The sequence below is a fragment of the Aptenodytes forsteri genome, unplaced genomic scaffold (assembly GCF_000699145.1).
Source record: "Aptenodytes forsteri isolate BGI_AS27 unplaced genomic scaffold, ASM69914v1 Scaffold257, whole genome shotgun sequence".
Lineage (NCBI taxonomy): Eukaryota > Metazoa > Chordata > Aves > Sphenisciformes > Spheniscidae > Aptenodytes > Aptenodytes forsteri.
Window position 1 is genome coordinate 1,092,246 of NW_008795194.1, and position 17,700 is coordinate 1,109,945.

At 35.5% G+C, this 17,700-nt stretch overlaps 1 protein-coding gene across 1 annotated transcript in view; it reads left to right on the forward strand.

Moving 5' to 3' along the window:
- The first annotated feature begins 562 nt into the window (after positions 1 to 562).
- Positions 563 to 17,700, forward strand: part of DYNC1I2 (dynein cytoplasmic 1 intermediate chain 2) — a 29,882-nt gene continuing 12,744 nt past the window's right edge. The window contains 5 exon segments of the mRNA XM_009278573.2: positions 563 to 584; positions 1,657 to 1,780; positions 3,748 to 3,862; positions 7,274 to 7,364; positions 13,138 to 13,253. Coding sequence (XP_009276848.2) covers positions 1,667 to 1,780; positions 3,748 to 3,862; positions 7,274 to 7,364; positions 13,138 to 13,253 — 436 coding nt within the window. The 5' untranslated portion in view covers positions 563 to 584; positions 1,657 to 1,666.

Consider the following 17,700-nt stretch of genomic DNA (forward strand, 5'->3'; position numbering starts at 1 on the left):
TGCCTCTGCGCCGCTGCCTCCCGGTGGGGACCCTCCTTCTTTCGGCCTCGCCCTGTCGAGTGAGGGGCGCGGCAGCAGGGTGGGGCCGGGGGGCGGCCCGCGCCGGGGCTCGGCCCTCAATAAGTGGGAGAGGGTACGGGCGGGCTCTGGGGAGGGTTTGGCAGTGCTGTCTCCTTCCGGGCCTCAGGGTGTGGTAGGGCCCTGCCAGGGTGGGGGTGCGCTGCTAGGCTCCCTCCCCGGTACGGCCCGTGTTGGGTTAGGGTGGGGAACTTGCTCCTGGCGGCATCTGGTTCGTACCGCTGTCATCTTAAGTTTGGGCGGGGTGGGCGCTCCTCTCCTCAGGGATGGCTCGGTTTGTGCCGCTTTGCTTTCCTGGCTCGGTATTAGAAAGACGGGTGGGGGCGAGAATCCGTGGTGTGGTGACAACGCTCCTTCCTAGTGCTGTTTTAAAGCGACACGGGAATGCCCTTTTAAAATGCGGACAATAGATTTTATTTATTTATCTATTAGCACTCAAATGTTTGTAGACAACATGGAGGAATACACACATTTACTCCAATGTACATACCACTAAGTATAGTGGGGTAGGTGTATGTGGCTTGCATCATTTTGCATTCTTTTCTGTGCTTAGATGTGCTATGCAAACACTTGCAGGTATTCTTAGTTTTGAATTAGTGAATAGTTATATTACTAATGCTTAATCCGGTGTCATTGTTATCAAGCTTAGTGTAAAAGCATTTATAGATCCCTCGTCTGTTGTAGAACCACTTCTGCACTTTCTTTACTGACTTTGATTTGCTTAAAAACAGTAAAATTAAACTTTTATTCACTCAGGCCATTCACACAGTTTTTCATACCTGTGTTCTAAATCTTTAAGTTCTGAAGTGGGTTTTTTTTTACCTTTTGTTTATTGTTGACCTTCTTGTCTGTATTTAATTGAGTTAGTTATGTAGCAAAACTTTTTGTAGAATGTTTGTCTTTAAAAGATCCACCAGTTTCTTAGCAGTGTACAAAAAGTTTGGGGAAAAAAAATGATAATGCATGTATTTTACAGGGTTTTTTTGGCCATCACACTTGTACTTACTTTGCCTTGCAATTTATAGTAATCCTACTAAATCTTTCAATAAATCTGTATGTTGAATCCTACAACTGTATGTAGAAGGATATATGGCTTACATACAGCTAAGTTATAGCATGCCAATATTTAAGCTGTTGAGGTGAAAAGTAAAAGATAGATGTTGTGTTGGTACTGTCCTTGCTGTTTTCGGTCTCATAGTTGGCTCTGTAGCTGTACCCAAATCCTATGGCAAGATCAGATAGCCCCATCTTCGGTGCCTAACACTTCTTCCAAAGCAGTTCCTTCAAACAGTGTCAGAACTACCTTAGGAATGGATGCTGTCACCATATCATAGTTCTGTCTGTTTGTTTTAAATCAATCCCTTTAGTATTGAGAATGTGTTAAGTGAAAGAAATGTGGAAATAGGAATGTGATTTTTTTTTTTTTTAATTATTATTTTAAGACTTTTCACAGTTCTGGTTTTAGTAAGCTAGTGTAGTTCCTTTAATGATAGCTTGTTTAAAGGAAGGCTGCTATCTTAAAAAACAAAACAAAAACCCAAACCAAAACCAAACAGCAACATGAGTTCTGTTAATCAGTGTTTCAGCCATGTCCATGTCTGACAAAAGTGAACTGAAGGCGGAGTTGGAGCGCAAGAAGCAACGATTAGCTCAAATCAGAGAGGAGAAGAAAAGAAAGGAGGAAGAAAGAAAGAAAAAAGAAGTAAGAAATAATTTTCTCTTTGAAATTTGACTGTTTGCATATGTAAGTTGCCCAAAATTTAAGGGTAGGTTCACTTACTCCTGTGCTACATGTTATTCAGGGAGTGTCTATTTAATGGGCGGTTGCTGATGCGAATGTAGCACTTTCATCTTCTGATAAGAGCAAACACCTATTTTTTTCTTTAGAATTATCCATATGGTAAGTTGGATTTAAAAAAAAAAATTAAAATCTTACACTTGCATAAAGTTTGGATTTCTAAAACTACTTGTGTGCATGGGACATCATTAATCAAATCACTGGTAAAGTATTGCACAAAAGCTCTGCTTAATGAGTTGTAATGGTGTTATTTAGAGAACTCATTTCTGAAGTGCAGTTCCGAGGATGTCCATATGAATTGTCTGACTGTCAGTATTATTATTGTCCAAACAATGTGCGTCTACTCTTTTGACTCATCCTTAGCCTGAATTTTAAAATCAGAGCAACACTCAGGATGTATATGCTACTTGTGTGTTAGACTTCGTTTGTTAACAGTCTTCTGGATTTCTCTCTGCTAAAGTATGTGACAGTCAGTGATTTATTACTATGTTTCTCCTGAATGCTGATTATACCTCATAAATGAAACTTTTGCTGGAATGTTTTGGTGGTTTGGGGTACTTTTTCAGGACTTCTCTGTGCTTTGGTTTATGATCTCTTAGGTTTTCTACATTAGCATATGCCTGAAGGCTGGGAAGCTGCCAGCTACATGATTCGGACAAAAAGGAGAGGGAAATATCTCAAATTGTGTTCTGATGATCTTGTAACAATGTATTGCCTGTATCTGAGATTCCACGTGTGATGCAATAGCTTATCAGTTGAGAACTTGCTCTAAAATTTGGCAGTTGCTTTTTTAAAAGGAATTGTGCAGTAGATTAGAAGCATAATGTGCAGTCACGGGAGGAGCAATTAGTCTTTAATCATGGTGTAGGGATAGAATAGCTTGGTCTAGATTTTGCTGCTTCTATTAAAGACTTGTATTTGTATCATCAATTTATATTTATAAAGATATTCATTTGCCAATGGCTGAGTTGTGAACACCTTAAGCCGTGAATTATATTTCTGTAATTGAATGAGCAGTTAAATGAATGTGGAAAGGCATGGAGTGTTCAGCATCTTTCACAGTAGAGCTTGTGTTATTTCTAAATTATGAGGATGGGGGTGTAACTTTTATTCTTTTTTTTGCGTGAAATCTAGCAGATAATAACACAACTTAAAGAAAACTACTGCCCTGTAAACCTGAAGTTACTGCAAAGTTTTTTTTTTTTTAAAAACTTTCTATTTTTTTTGTGAAACCCGAGGTTCAGAAGAAAGCTTTCTCACTAAACAGCTTGTTGATGTTTTTGTTTTAAAAAATAGTTTAAAATGTACACATAGACAATCATCACTTTTGCATCTTACACATATTTTCTTAATTGCTACAGACTTTAGCATGTGCTCTATCTAGCCAAGTGCCCTAATACTTTCTTGACCAAAGAGGGGCATCTCTTACCGTCATTCTAACCCTATAGTGTTTTCTTTGACACACTTATTGTCATTTCAAAATCGGAACAATACGACTGTCTTTAAAATACTTTTATACACAGGTATATGATATATTTTGTTTTTCAGTCTTTGCATTGCACAGTGCTTAGCATTAGTGTAAAAAAGGTATTCTTGATCTTATGAAGTGTCAGTCATTTTGTCAAATGAGAAGATACTTTTTGCATGTTATATGTCTTTTAAAGACAGTACCAAAGCTACAAAATTTTGTGATTCCTGTCTGCTGTTTACTTTATCTACAGAAAGGACCATCAGAATTACTAGAGTCAAATATCTAACCTGTAAGATGATAAGCTTCAGTAGCATTAAAAAACCTATGAGATCTCAAAAATAAATGAAACAGTTTTTAATACCTGTTAAATGCTATAACTTAACTACTGAATTATTTTTAGACTGATCAGAAGAAAGAAGTTCTTCCTGTACAAGAAGAATCTGATCTTGAAAAGAAGAGAAGAGAAGCTGAAGCATTACTTCAGAGCATGGGGTTGACACCTGAGTCTCCTGTTGGTAGGAATGTTAATATTAGTTTGAGATAAATGTTTGGGGTTTTTTTGGGGGGTGTGGTTTTGGTTTTTTGGGTTTTTTTGTTGATGGTGGTGGTTTGTTTGTTTGTTAGGATTGTGGTATTTATATAACTAGCATGAAAAATCTCTGGCCACTATTTTTGGGGTATACATGTCTGGTTTTTTTGTACTATTTCGTTCTTCATGATCTCTGTTGTAAGTGTCAAGTGATGTGCTTCAGTACATATTACTAGTACTATTTTGTAAAAGGTATGTTTTACACTTAGTGGATTATTTGGAGTCTTTTAGGTAAAATATATAAATATCATGTATTTGTTGTTCTCCCCCCCCCTATTTTCCCTGCACATTATTCTTCTGTACTTTTTTCCTTTCTCTTTTTCTTAATGCCAAATTTTAATTCTGATATTTTTGTGCAGAGTTGGCTTGTTTCCTTTCTGCATCTTTTACACCCTAATTTTCCTTATTTCAAATATCCGACCGACTTTGGAGTAGTAGCAAGGCTAAGTATAAAATTTAACTATCAAGGGTGATGATTCATATCTGTGCCACTCTTGGATGGGTTAGCCTATTGGTTGTTGCTTTTTGCCTTTACATAGCTACATCTCTCGGGAAGATGAAAGTGAAAAGTGTGATAATTCAACTCCCCTTTTTGTCTCTAGCTCTGAAATCTAAAGGATTTAAAACTTATTTTTCAGTTTGGCTCAATGGTGAGGGTCTATTTCAACTGGGTTTGCAAATAAAAAAATAATAATTTTTATGGATATAGTATATCTGTGACTATATCTTCATAATTGCTCTTGCATAGTCCTCAAGTGTTCAAAAGTGAATATGGAATAAACACCATTTATAAGCTGCTCCCATTCCAACAGCCTCAGCAGTCATTTTTAGTAGCTTGAACTGTTCTCACAGTTTAGAGGCTGCATTTGGGATATGTTAGCACTAGCGTACAGCGTTATAAGTAATCTGTTCTTACCTACTAGAGATTTTGTTTGGCATACTAATAGTTGAACACTTTCTTGTGTGAGGTTTTGCTAAGGCAGCTGATGAGACTCTTGCAGAAATGCATATGGTTGGTTGTTTTTTTTAAATCTGTGAGAGAATCTAAAAACCACAGGATAGTCAGTCCTCAAAGCAAGTCATTGCATAGACTTAGAGTAGCTGTTCGTGAAAAGCTCTTTGAGGTGCTGGTGTGTAAGACCCGGGCACAACCCTGCGAGTGTTGTGTTTAATTCCATTGAGCATCTACTTAACCACACCCTTCAACGTACACAGATTCTCAGGGAATTCATTCTGTTCCCTTTGAAAATACCCAGATCTGATCTGGATCCTATGTCAAGCTAAAATGTCCTACTTGCTACCTCTCAGTAGCATGCCTGAGGCACAGGCTCGCGTCTGCTGACTGGACACTGGCAAAGTATGATAGTACAGTGATCTGTACTAGCCTGAACTGAAGCTGACTCACAGCTGACCAGCTTGGTGTGCAGATAGCTTAAACTCGCATTGTCGGTATAGGTGGATAGCTTGAGATTAGATTCCTTCATAGAAAATAGTAATTGCCTTAGGAATTTTAATACAGTCCTGTTAACTGCCAGAGAGAGGTAGCTCCATTGTGGGAGAAGGGACCTTAATAATCTAAGTATGCTTTTGATATCTACCATACTTCTTATATAAGAAGCCATAAGTTAGTGAACCAAAATAACTTTCAAGAATGTACTATAGTTTCATCCTCTGTTGGGGTAGGTGGAATTTTACTTGGTCTTTTCATAAGACTGTTGGTCTCTAAATAGGTTTCACATCACTAACGGGAAGACTTTCTTGAAAACAGTGTGCCCCACAAGAGGGCACTGTAGCATCAAAACTAAGCTACTGAATTCTTTTGGCTATGCTTACTGCTAGATAGAGCTGACTGACTTTGTAAATGGTGACAAGATATGTTTCTAATGTCACCCCTTCAGTTAAGAAAGGGTGACATTAAAATGTCATCGTTTCTGATAATACTCAAAAACAACATAGGAATATAAAGGCCTATGGGCATTTCCTTTAGTATAAATTATTCAGTAGATGGCGATGATGAGTTGGAAGAATACATATATATACTCATATATACACCTATATTTATATAGATATATGTATAAAGTGTAAGTGTGTGTATGTGTGAATTTATGAATTATAACTCTAGACCAATATAAAAGTCTCTCTTGTAGGAGGAATGAATTTTTAATAAATTGAAGTATTCACTGGGATTTTGTAAATTTAGGGTCGAATTTTTGTCAACTAGAGTCATGTCTCTCTTTTGGGATGGGATGGAAACATTCTTCAGAATCCACAGTATACTTGTGATTTCAGGAAATTCTCTAGAAATGTTGCAGATCTAAATTCAGAATTCTCCGTTGCCTCACCCCTGACAGAGTGGATACCAATTTATATATGTAATTTGTGTTCAGGTGGTTAGAGGTTCTTTTTTAAGGGTTGCTAAAGAGTGAAAGTGTTCTATGAATGTTTTTCATATTGCTGAAAAATGAAGCATGTAAGAATCGGGGTGTGTGTTGAAGGTCCTTAAGCATAAACCTAAGTTTCATTAAATAATGAGTTTCACTATTTCTAAGAAAAGTTGAAAGAAATATCGAAATAGCTTTGTGTTTGTATCAGATTGCATGATATCATTCACTATTATATATCAGTTCCAAAAAACATGTTGCTTTTTAAACGGTAATTGCAATCTTCATCTACATGCTGAAAATGAACTGACATTTAAGAAAAAGTTTCAATATAACAGTACTGGACTATCTGTCAAGTAAAAAGAAAAACACAAAAATCCCCCAAAACCCAACATTAGAAACTTTGTTGTAATACACAGGATTTACGTTGATTTGATTCAAACTAGAACAAAAACAACAGTATGCTGTATGACAAAGCCACTTTTTTTGGTCCAAGCTTCGGTGATTATATATTGTTGAAAGAAAATTACCAGTTAAATATATTCAATGTCTAATTTTTAAGAAAACCTGATGTCAAAGCTATATTAACAACTATCTTCCTTTTACGTTTAAGCAACATGATTTAGTGGAAATTACCCTTTGAAAATTGATGCCATCATTTGTCAGAAGTTCAGTTTAAAAATGTATTTTCAATTCATTTTTTCTTAAATGTCTTTCCCTCCATGTCTGTTTGTATGCACCAGATGCATAAATGCCAAACAATTGCATGAAAATCCAGCATGAATTGTTAACATTGTCTTTTCCCCTCTCTTTCTACTGTTCATTTTCATCCATGTATTTTTTGTTTGCCATCACTTTTTTTTTTGATACTTCATGTTAAATTAATTTGAAAACATCCTAAGCTGTGCAACCTCTGCGAGTAGTAACAGCGGATACCTGTCTGTTTCACTATTTAGTCCCTCCTCCTACCTCTCCGTCTTCCAAATCTGTGAGTACGCCAAGTGAGGCTGGAAGCCAGGACTCTGGTGATGGCGCTGTTGGATCTAGGTATGTCACTTTCCTTGTCATATTCCTTTGCTTAATACTCATATTCTGAATAATTAAGCTTTAGAAGAAATCAAGGTTAATTACTTGATTATAATATAATAATATGAGGTTACAGTGTTACTGAGTCTGTGAACAGTGACTGTTTTACAGAAGTACTTCAAGATTTGAAATGCAACTACACTTACTAATTTGAAATTGCCAACATTAACATGGAGTTGTTTAAACTTGTAAGTTTAAAGTAAAATGAGTCTGAATGTCTTGCAGTAATGTTGTTGTAAACATGAATGTCTCAGGACAATAGAAAACTGGAAAAGTCCAACTTCTGGGCTCTTCCCAGCTTTTTCTAAAGGAGGGTATGTATGGATGATAGGCTATATATCCTTTTTCCCTCTATTCTGGTTGGTCTAATAAAAGATACTGTCTACCAACTTTGCCTTGCTTCTGATTTTAATTTTTTTTTTTCTTACTCAGAACAGTATTTCTCATTATTTCACGTTGCAGCCATCCCTGTAACACAGCTATACTACTCACAATCTCTCTCATTTGGCCAAAACATAGCACCATGTTAGTATGGCCACAGTTTTTTCCAGTTCCACTACTTGCTACATCTATTTGACCGTTTTTTTGTGCATGACAGTTTGAGAAATGCTGCTCTAAAGAGAGTCAGATAAATATTTCTGTTAAACTAGGAATTCAAAGTGGCAATATATGGGTGATAAAGTGGGAAACACTACTTCTGAAGGGTATTTCTACTGTTTCCCTTGCACAGTCTGCAAATAAGAGCAGTATTTGCCTATTAATATTGATAACACTTTCTCAACAAATTAAGTTCATGTACTTAAAAATTACTGAGTATGCATTGTGGATAAAGTTTAGTTAAAGCACAGTTACTAAGGCAGTTATCAGCTACTTTTGTGCTTATATGAGTATTAGTTTTGGAGAAAGAGTGAATACTTACACTGTTTTGAAATGTCTTTTAAAAAGACTGCAGTAACGTCTTGTATGTGTGTAGATTATGCATGCATAACTGTATACAGTCTTAATCTGAAAATAGTCAAGATTTTAATGACCTGAACAAAGGTTACAAGATGCCTATTTCTAAGCAGCAGCCATTAAGTTAAAACAGAGAATACATCAGGCAGCAGATATGAACCTAAACTCTTGGGTTTTGTTTTTTTTTTTTTAACAGTGCCCAGGTGTGATCTTGTGTGTAGCTTATTCACTATGCAATTGAAGTTCACCTGTCATGTTAATAAAGAACGAGTATAATTGTTCCTTAACTGAGTAATAAGCAAATTTTAAATTATTTGAAATCTTTGATTATTGCTTATTAAATTGTCATTTTACATTTAAATTTACTGTCCAAAAGAAAAGAAAACAAGAATTATTTGATGATGACTTGTTTTAAAAAAACCAAGAATTTCTTTCCATTCATACATAATTTAAATTCAATATGAAACAATACGTATAGGCCACATATCTGTAATTGAACGCCATATTGTGTACTGAATTTATCTCCATCTCATAAGCGTACTGTGCTCTCTGATTGTGTGTTCCTCGGACATAGTAACGTAATGTTGTATGCGTACATTTTCTTATGAAGCCTTGAGAAAACTCGTATCCTAAGCTTCTATAACTTCATGCATTTGTAGACTTTAAAACTAAATCTGTCTCTTGACAATTTCCCAGATGTGGAAGCATAAAAAGATTGTGGTCTTGAAGGCGTGGAGGTATGAATGTATAGCTAAATTGAAGGCTATGTAGAGTCACTGTTAGAGTCCTCTTGCTTATTCTCTGACCACCGGATAACGTTCTTCCCCTCCCCTAGTAAACAGATGTCTATATCCTAGTCTACTAGTACAAGTTAGTACAGCATTCCTAATGGACATGTACACTTGAACCTGAAAGTTAACGGGAAAAGTTGGACTGTGTGATATCCCTTAGCGTTTTACCTGGCATTTCACAGGTGACTTTCATATCAATAAGAGATACGTTAGAAAGCCCAAGTTGTTCCACTATGCTTGACAATCTTAGAACAAACCCTTTCATATTAGTATATTATTTCAGTTCTTTTTTTGTGGTCTGTGGCCATTTGTTCTCTGGTCATGCTGCAACTATATTTTACAAAGATGATCTCCTTTGTTAGTTTAGTCTTTTCTCCTCTGTGATGCTGAATCTTGCCAGTAACTTTACTTATTTAGTAATTAGTAGAGCAGTGTTCAGACTGTGTTCCTGCTATTACTTCCATCTGTCTTGCTTTATTTTTCTCAGTAAAGAGTTTTGGTTCCCAGTTTGATACTGTTCTCTCTCTCTTTCCCGAGTTAAGTATATAAATTCAAGACTGGAAATTAGTACAGTTGATTTACTTTTAGGTTAGGTGGATGCTTCACAGAATTAGTTTAAATGCAGAAAATACTTTTTAGAGGTATAGGAAGCATTAGGAATATGCCTGGATACAGAGCAGTTCGGGCATATGTGGAAGAATAGGAACTTCTGTTCACTGAAGCTTGTAGATAAATTCATTTAACTTAAGGCATAACAAACATCTGGAAAGTGAAAGGAATAGTATTTTACATCATTTTGGTACACATATAATAGGTGAATTTTTTTCTCAGAATGTTACCTTTATTTAAAAAAAAAAAAATCTCTGAGAAAGATTTAACTGTATATCCTGTACTGCTTGTTGACTTGAACTATTTTAAAAGGCAGACTATCCCTGGTACCACTGAAGCAACCGTTGAAAGTTAAAAAAATGCTTTGAAAGCAGGAAAGAAACCTCAGTAAGGGCTAGGTCTTAAGCAGGCACAAAAGTGGGAGCCTTTTAAATTAATAGCCCTTTCCCCAAGTTGGTCTCAAGTGGGATTGAAAAAGTTGAGCAACTGTTTGACAAGTATTGTGGTAATGCAGCATTTGGATCTGTAGATAAGTCATCCTTTGCAGAAGCAGCATGAAGGTTGGGGGAGGGGGTGTGTGGTTTGGTTTTGCTTTATTTTCTTTTCTTTTTTTTTAAAAAATGCATGATTGAACAATATATGAGCAATATCCAGCTTGAAGTCTCAGGCACCAAATTAAACTCCAAGGTTAAATCTATTTGGTCAAGAAAAATAGCAGAGACCTGAAGAATAAGTATGCTCAAAATAATTTGCTTTATGGTAAAATGGTGTATTTTTTGATGCACAAAAGATGTGGAAGGGTTTTAGAGATTGAGGTATTAAGGTATTGCTGTGGATGCAATAGCAGTTATGTAGAATGACTTGCTAAATATGAAGACAGTGGACTTGTAATTCTTAATTAAACTAGAATTAATTATTCTTCTAATGCATACTTTCTACAAGAACAAGGTAGCGCGTGGCACACCCATATTTGAGTTTTTTATGGCATTGCCTGTACTTTTTTGAGATTGTCTTTACCTTTAGGAGTTCTGCACCTGGTTTATAAGAACATTACCTTCTATGGGATGGAAATTGAAAATTACCTTTTATTGACTTAGCATAGTAAAATATTACATATTATTTATTTTTTATTTGTTAGATGCTATTATATTATTTTTTTAAAATAATATTTTATAAGAACTTCAGAAAAACCATGCATGTTCGTCTGTTAATCTCTCTTATAAGCTTGTTTTTAAAATTCTGCCTAAGCCTGATAGCAGACAGTAGACTAAATGAAAATTTGTGGAGAAGGGATGAAGGCTAAAAATGAAAGGAGGGGGATGATTTATTTCCCCCTTCGTATTTCTTCTGATACAAAAGTGACTTGAAATGGATCTATTCTGTTCATTATTCCACATGACTTTGAAATGTGTTATTAATATAAAGCCCACTATTTCAAAGAGATTTAAATATCTTAAATGGAGTTGGCTCTAAATCAGATGACACTTATAAGCCCAAGGCAGTGCTTAACCCATAATTACTGCAATGTCACATCTTGGAAACTCTAGTAGTTCTCTATCCCAGTGGAAATGCATTTTTGCCCCTCTACCAAAAGGCTTATGTGTTGACTCATTTCCTTTACCAATATGACAGTTTCCTCCACATATTTACTGCTCTGGGCAAAACTGCATTACGTTAACAAATCTGTCTTAATATGACATGAACAAATCTGAACAGATTTAAAAAGGAATTTGAAGTTTTCAATGGTTCTTGTCAGCATTTAAAATATTTTTATTTGCCTCTCATAAAGGCTATGTTTGTTTGCAGATCTTTAACTTTCAATCTTTAAAATAATTTAATTCTTTTCTAATAGCTCTGAATTCTGTGTTTGCTTTTTAACTTTTGTATTTACTGCATGTATTATTGCACTGAATGGTTGCTGAATTTCCCTTAACTGATGTTACATTGCTTTGTTTCTTGTGAACAATGAAATAACTGTAAGCTTACTGTAACTCTAGCATTTCATAGTGTGTATTTGCTTCACTAATCTCTGGCCTTTTTTGCTAATGCTGCATGATTGTTCAACCTGGGGTATCAGGACGCTGCATTGGGATACTGATCCATCAGTTCTTCAGCTCCACTCTGATTCCGATCTGGGGTATTGCATAGATTTCTTATATTCCCTCTTTCATGTACTTATGGATAATAAGTATAAGAGTTTATTTTTTCTTTAAGACTTCAAGTTGTTGCTAAGAGACTGTTTTGTGAGTAGCAGAAATTCACTATCCCTAGACTTAGTGCAGTTTGCTTGCAATAGGAAATTTTTGTTATTTAATATACATAAGATGCTTATTTCTAAGAACAAAACTTGCTTATTAATGTTTTTCTTTGAGTCTTTCTTTTGCAAAATGTAAACTTTAAAAAGTAATTTCTTTAAAATAAAAAGCTTAGAATAACTGTATTACAAAAGTGACTCCCATCTTTTCTTATAAATATGTTTATAAAAGCTGTAGCTCATTGTAAGCACTTACTAAAACCCATGTCGTGCTGTAAGAATTATGATTCTACCCACCAAAACCTTTCAAAACGGATTACTCTTTTTTTCTTTTGCTTTTATCTTAGGAGAAGGGTGGATAATGAGAAACTAAATTTGATATAGGTAAATTGTTGTTGGATCATTTCAGTATTACTACAATACATACTGAAACTAGCTTTTATAGGAAGTTACAATGACTGAATTAATGTTATGTGGTTTTTGGAAGTACATTATGCATTGTAGTTTGATACTAGTTATATCTGTGTTTATAGGATCTTCCATAAGCTAAAGTCAGAAAGCTCAGAGGTTTTCAGTTTTGTATTCTGCAGTAATGTATTATGGATAAATCACTTGTCAGTGTGTGAGTTTCAGATGAGTCTTGCAGTTCTGCATTCTAAATAGTACCTTAGAGGTAGACAAAAAAGGGCAGCAAAGTTAAAAGGACTACGAAATGCTTTTTCCTTCAGAATAACTAAGCTGGTTTTTAAGCTTTAAAATCCTAGAACCATTGCTGTACAAACATGACTTGTGAGCAGATCTGTTCCACTGAAAATAGGGTTATGTCATATATGTAGTAGTACCCTAGTCAACCACAAAGAGCAAAACTTTAAAATTATATCCTATAATCCAGGTATTTACATATATTTGCATACCTTTCTTTTTGTCGCAGATATAAATAGCTGCTGATTTCAAATAATAAAATATTAGTCATAATCATGTGACTTCTTCAGAGTTAAGTTTCCACTGGATTTAAGTTTGACTAAGCTATGCTGTGACATGGTGACTTGGGTATTATTCTAGGCAAAATGTGAAGTAATTCATAAAGTTGAATAGTTTTTCTGATTTCTCTATTAATTTTATTTAGACGTGGACCTGTTAAACTTGGAATGGCCAAAATTACACAAGTTGACTTTCCTCCTCGAGAAATTGTTACATATACAAAGGAGACGCAAACACCTGTTATGACTCAGCCAAAGGAAGGTGAATGGTTAACTTAGTAATAAGTTATTTTTCTTTTTTTTTAATTATAATAATGATGACTGACTGAATTAGAACCAGCACTTGTGATCTTGAAACTTAATAAGATAGAAAGAAGGTTGATATGTGAGATAATTGATATAAATTCAATTATTAAATTCATGCAGGTCTTGCTTAAGAGTGTTACTGTCATTCTGCGTATTGTTTAACATTGCTTTTATTACTAATACATGGTATTTTCTCACTCCTAGTAAATGTTCAGATTAGACACTGAATTGCTTAATTAGCTGACAACTGATAAATAAAAGTGGGAAATATCTTGCATTTATGACACTTAAGAATCCACACACAACTTACTTGAAGGCTGTGTATCCTTACAACAAACTTAGTAATTAAACACCCCCACCCCCCCCACTCTTTAGGAATTTGAATTTTTATACCTGGAGCTTATACATTGAGATTTAAAAGAAGGAACTAATTTCTTTATTAACCCATGCAGTTTCTGTTCTCAGCAACTGAACATATGCTTTCCTTCTGTCATGATTTGTTTGCTTTTCAAAAAAGAAATTTTTCCAAAGAAAACATAGTTGGCTAATAAATTTGCTTTCAATGTTGAAACACTTGAATTTAGCTGCAAATGAAAATACTAATCTTGACCTAGTTTGTATGTAGTTCTACAACAAAATTTCATAGTTGTTTAATATGACTAACTGAGTATGTCTTTGCTAGCAATTTTAGGACCTAATTCTACATTCATAATTTTGCATTGTCCTGCTCTTTGATACGTGAACTTTTGGGCGTTTATGCAAGGAGATAAAAGCACTTTTTAAAACATTAAGAGAATACTCAACTGAAATCTTATGCTGGTGTTTCCAGAAATTGTATAATTTACCTGAAAGCGTAATACAGATGATCTAGAGTGTAAAGTATAAGACAAGTGATGCAGAATTGTTGTTGTTGCTCCAGTCTACATCAATATGCCGCACTTGTCTGGAGTGTGTCTTGAAGTCACTTTGGCAGGTTTAACTAGATGCAAATGACACTGTGAATGAGACTAAGTGAGGGGGGAAAGGGGAGGGGAAAAGAAAGGAAGTAAATTGCAACAATACGTTTTGTTGAGAAGTTTCTTCCCTTCTTATCTCTGGGTATTCAGTATAAAAGATTGGTGTGTCTTCAGAACACAAACCAGATCTTTCAAACTTAATTATTCAGTGAGCCAGAATAACAGAGGATATGCTTTTCCTCTAACTGCGTTTCTTTTCCATTCTTCATTTTATCTGTATCCCTGCACAGATAAGCCTTTTGGGTTTTCCTGCTTTCATTTCTCCCATGCCCTTACCTTTTCCTTTCTCTAATCCCTCAGGTTTTTTTCTCCCTTCTGTCAGATTAATGGAATCTGAAGACTTAGTTCATAGTCTGTGTGCTTGAAGAGTTTTACTGCTGCTGCCTGCTGTCAGTGGAAATTGCCTGGGATTGCATGATCTTATTTTTACACTCAGTACATAGGCTGTAGCTGAGGTTTACTGTAGTGGAGCTGGAAAGATGGTCATCTGTATTTCTGCATTTACCAGAAAGCTCTCTTAATACAGATGTTGTCTCCTGATCCATTCCACCTTAAAAATAATACTGTTTTCTTGAGGGCCATCGTCCTTGTTTTATATATGTGTACTTCACAAAAGTCACTTACAGATGCTTTTTCATCATTTCAGTGTCGAGGATCTTTTTAAGGTCTGTCTTAAGACTGCCTAAATACATTCATAATTAAGCTGTATGTTCGCAATTTATGATAACATCTGAAATAGGACATGGGTTTAAAAAAAAATCATGCTGCCTCCAAAAAAAGAGTCAGTAGGTGAGAGATTTTGATTATGGGAAGAAAATGTTGAAGTCTTTAAAACAATGGACAAAAGCAATATGCTGAATTTTCAGAGTGCAATTAGATACACTCTATCTAATTTTAATTTATCTCATTGATTCTTGTTTCTTCTCACAATCTGAGGGGTTTCTTTATTTTCTTGAGTATACTGTAAACTAAAGATAATCTTACAAAGTACACTTGAAAGTTGAGCTTGCAACTGAATTTACACATACAAGTAATCTTCAGTAGCTCCCTTGTACAGCAACAAGTTGCATCTCAGCTAGGTTAGCTCCAATGTTCACACTTTCTTATAAAAGGAAGTGGACTGGACCTTTCTTAATTATCATATCTTGAGATTTTAAAATGTTGTTGGAGCTGTGCTTTTGAACAAAGGAAAATAGAAGCAGGTTTATTAGATATGCTGTGCAGTCATTCTGCAGGTTTAGGTCCACTTGTGCTGTAGGTTGAATTGTGCTAACAGACTTTGGGGAAAAAAACCCAACCAACCAAATAAAAAAAAACACTAAAAAACCAGTTCCACTTCTGTGTACCACAATGGTTATGTAGTTATGTTGTAACCTGAATTGGGAAACATTCAAGCTACAACTAATCTGTCTGGTGGGACAGATAGTTTAACACCAGTCTTCCCCTACTTCCTAAAACAGTTCCTAATTGTCATGGAAATATTTATGGCAACACAAAGAAAATGACAGTTACATAGGGGAGATTTCATGTCCTCAACTTCAAGTTGGCCTTTGGAGATGCCTGTTTTAGATTCAGTGTAACAAACAGTTAAATTTAAATAATGAGTACCTTTCACCTGAACAGTTCTGGTTTTAAAATGCAAAGGTCACTCATCTCAGAAGTTGATAGAAAAGACTGCATTCAGTAGTTGAGAAATCCAAAACTGGAAAATTCCGTAGTTAGAGAAGGGAGGTAGACTAAGTTTATATGTTCATGTTTCTGTATAGTGCAGACATGTTGCACCATCCTAGATAATATTCAAATATGAAGTAACTCACCCCCACTATCTTGCAGATACGAGGCTTCTTAGCTGAAACTGTTTTGAGCCAGTGATCCTCTCCATTTGTAATGAAAGAATGACCAGTTTGCATGCAGCCCTAGATGCTAGAGCTAGAATGTGACCTCAGTGCTGGTGGCACTATAGACTCTTTATGCTAAGACAAAAAGTATCACTGCTGGAATTACGACTTTTCCACATTTCTTCACCCTCACCCCTTTGAAGTGTTGTATCCAAAATAGTAGATAGCCTTGTCTCTTATGCAATGCCCTGCTCTTAATTTTGAAATGTGACAGCTTCCTTAGGAGGTGGAGGCATTTAGTGTGCTAACAATTCTCACAATTTCCATTATTTTATTGCAGTACTAATATGTTGATTTATTATGACCTCGAAGTATTTGAGAAACTGCCTGTCTTAGGAAGATTGATTCTTTTTATAATACTGTAAAACAATAAAATCAGGATCTCTCCTAGAAATCGGTTTCACTCTGTGATTAGAGATTGTCTCATCTTTAGAGTACTAAGTATTTTGCCGCAGGAAGTCATTCACTGTATTCTGAACAGTATGGAATATTAAATTTCCCCACTAATTGAAATTAATAAACATGTTTCACAGTTCTTATAGGAAGATGCCCACATCCAAAGTAGAATTAGAAGGTAAATCTGCAATATTTGTTTTATGGGCCCTTTGTATGATGGGTGCTTTTTCCCACAGCTGCTTTTTCCTCAAGGTCCCATGTATACAAGTAAGTGACTAAGGATATAGAAGAAGAGAAAAACAGTAAGAAATAGTGTCAGGGGTGGTGATCTTGGTGCTTTCAAACTTCTTGCTTTGATGAAAATACTGACGCGTGTCTGTCTTCAGTACTTCCCCCCCCAACTTCTGTTTTTTTTTCTCCAGAATTTTCAATAGCCTTAGTCTTCTAACCCTACTGTTTCTGTAGCAGCTGTATTTATTATGTAAAAGAAATTAAGTGAAATCATGAAATGGTTAATTGTTCTGAGGAATTCAGCAGAGAAAATACGCTGCCTTTCCCCCCCCCCTTGTTCTCTTGGGACGTCCTATTTCTGGTTTCGGGTTTTTGTCATTCTGTGATACAGTAATGATGGCCATCTTTTTTGTTTAGGGACCACATAAATTTATTTTGGCTTGATAAAATTGTTGCGCCATACTCGGTCTGTTGTCCCTTATTTCATAACTAATAAGCCTAAGTATCTACATCTCTATGCCATTATTACACTTTAATAACTTTTGTCACCATCATAACATGAACATCCTGCGTTTAGGCTGCTCCATTCCCCAGCATCCTTGTTCTGCCATCCCCTTTTCTACTATCTAAATCCATTTCTCAGTTCCCATGATGCTGTGTATAATGCTGCTGCCTGCTTCCCTCATTGTCCAGTTTTGGTGGACATGGTTTTTAGTTAGTGTGGTCAACTGGTTATTAGGGCTGTTATTTAGCCTTTATTTGGCATGTTCTATCAGGCAGCAGGTTTTCAGATCTACTCTCTGAAAATAGGTTTGAAATTTTGTTACCTTTATACACTCATTTCTTTCTAGCAGGCAGCAGA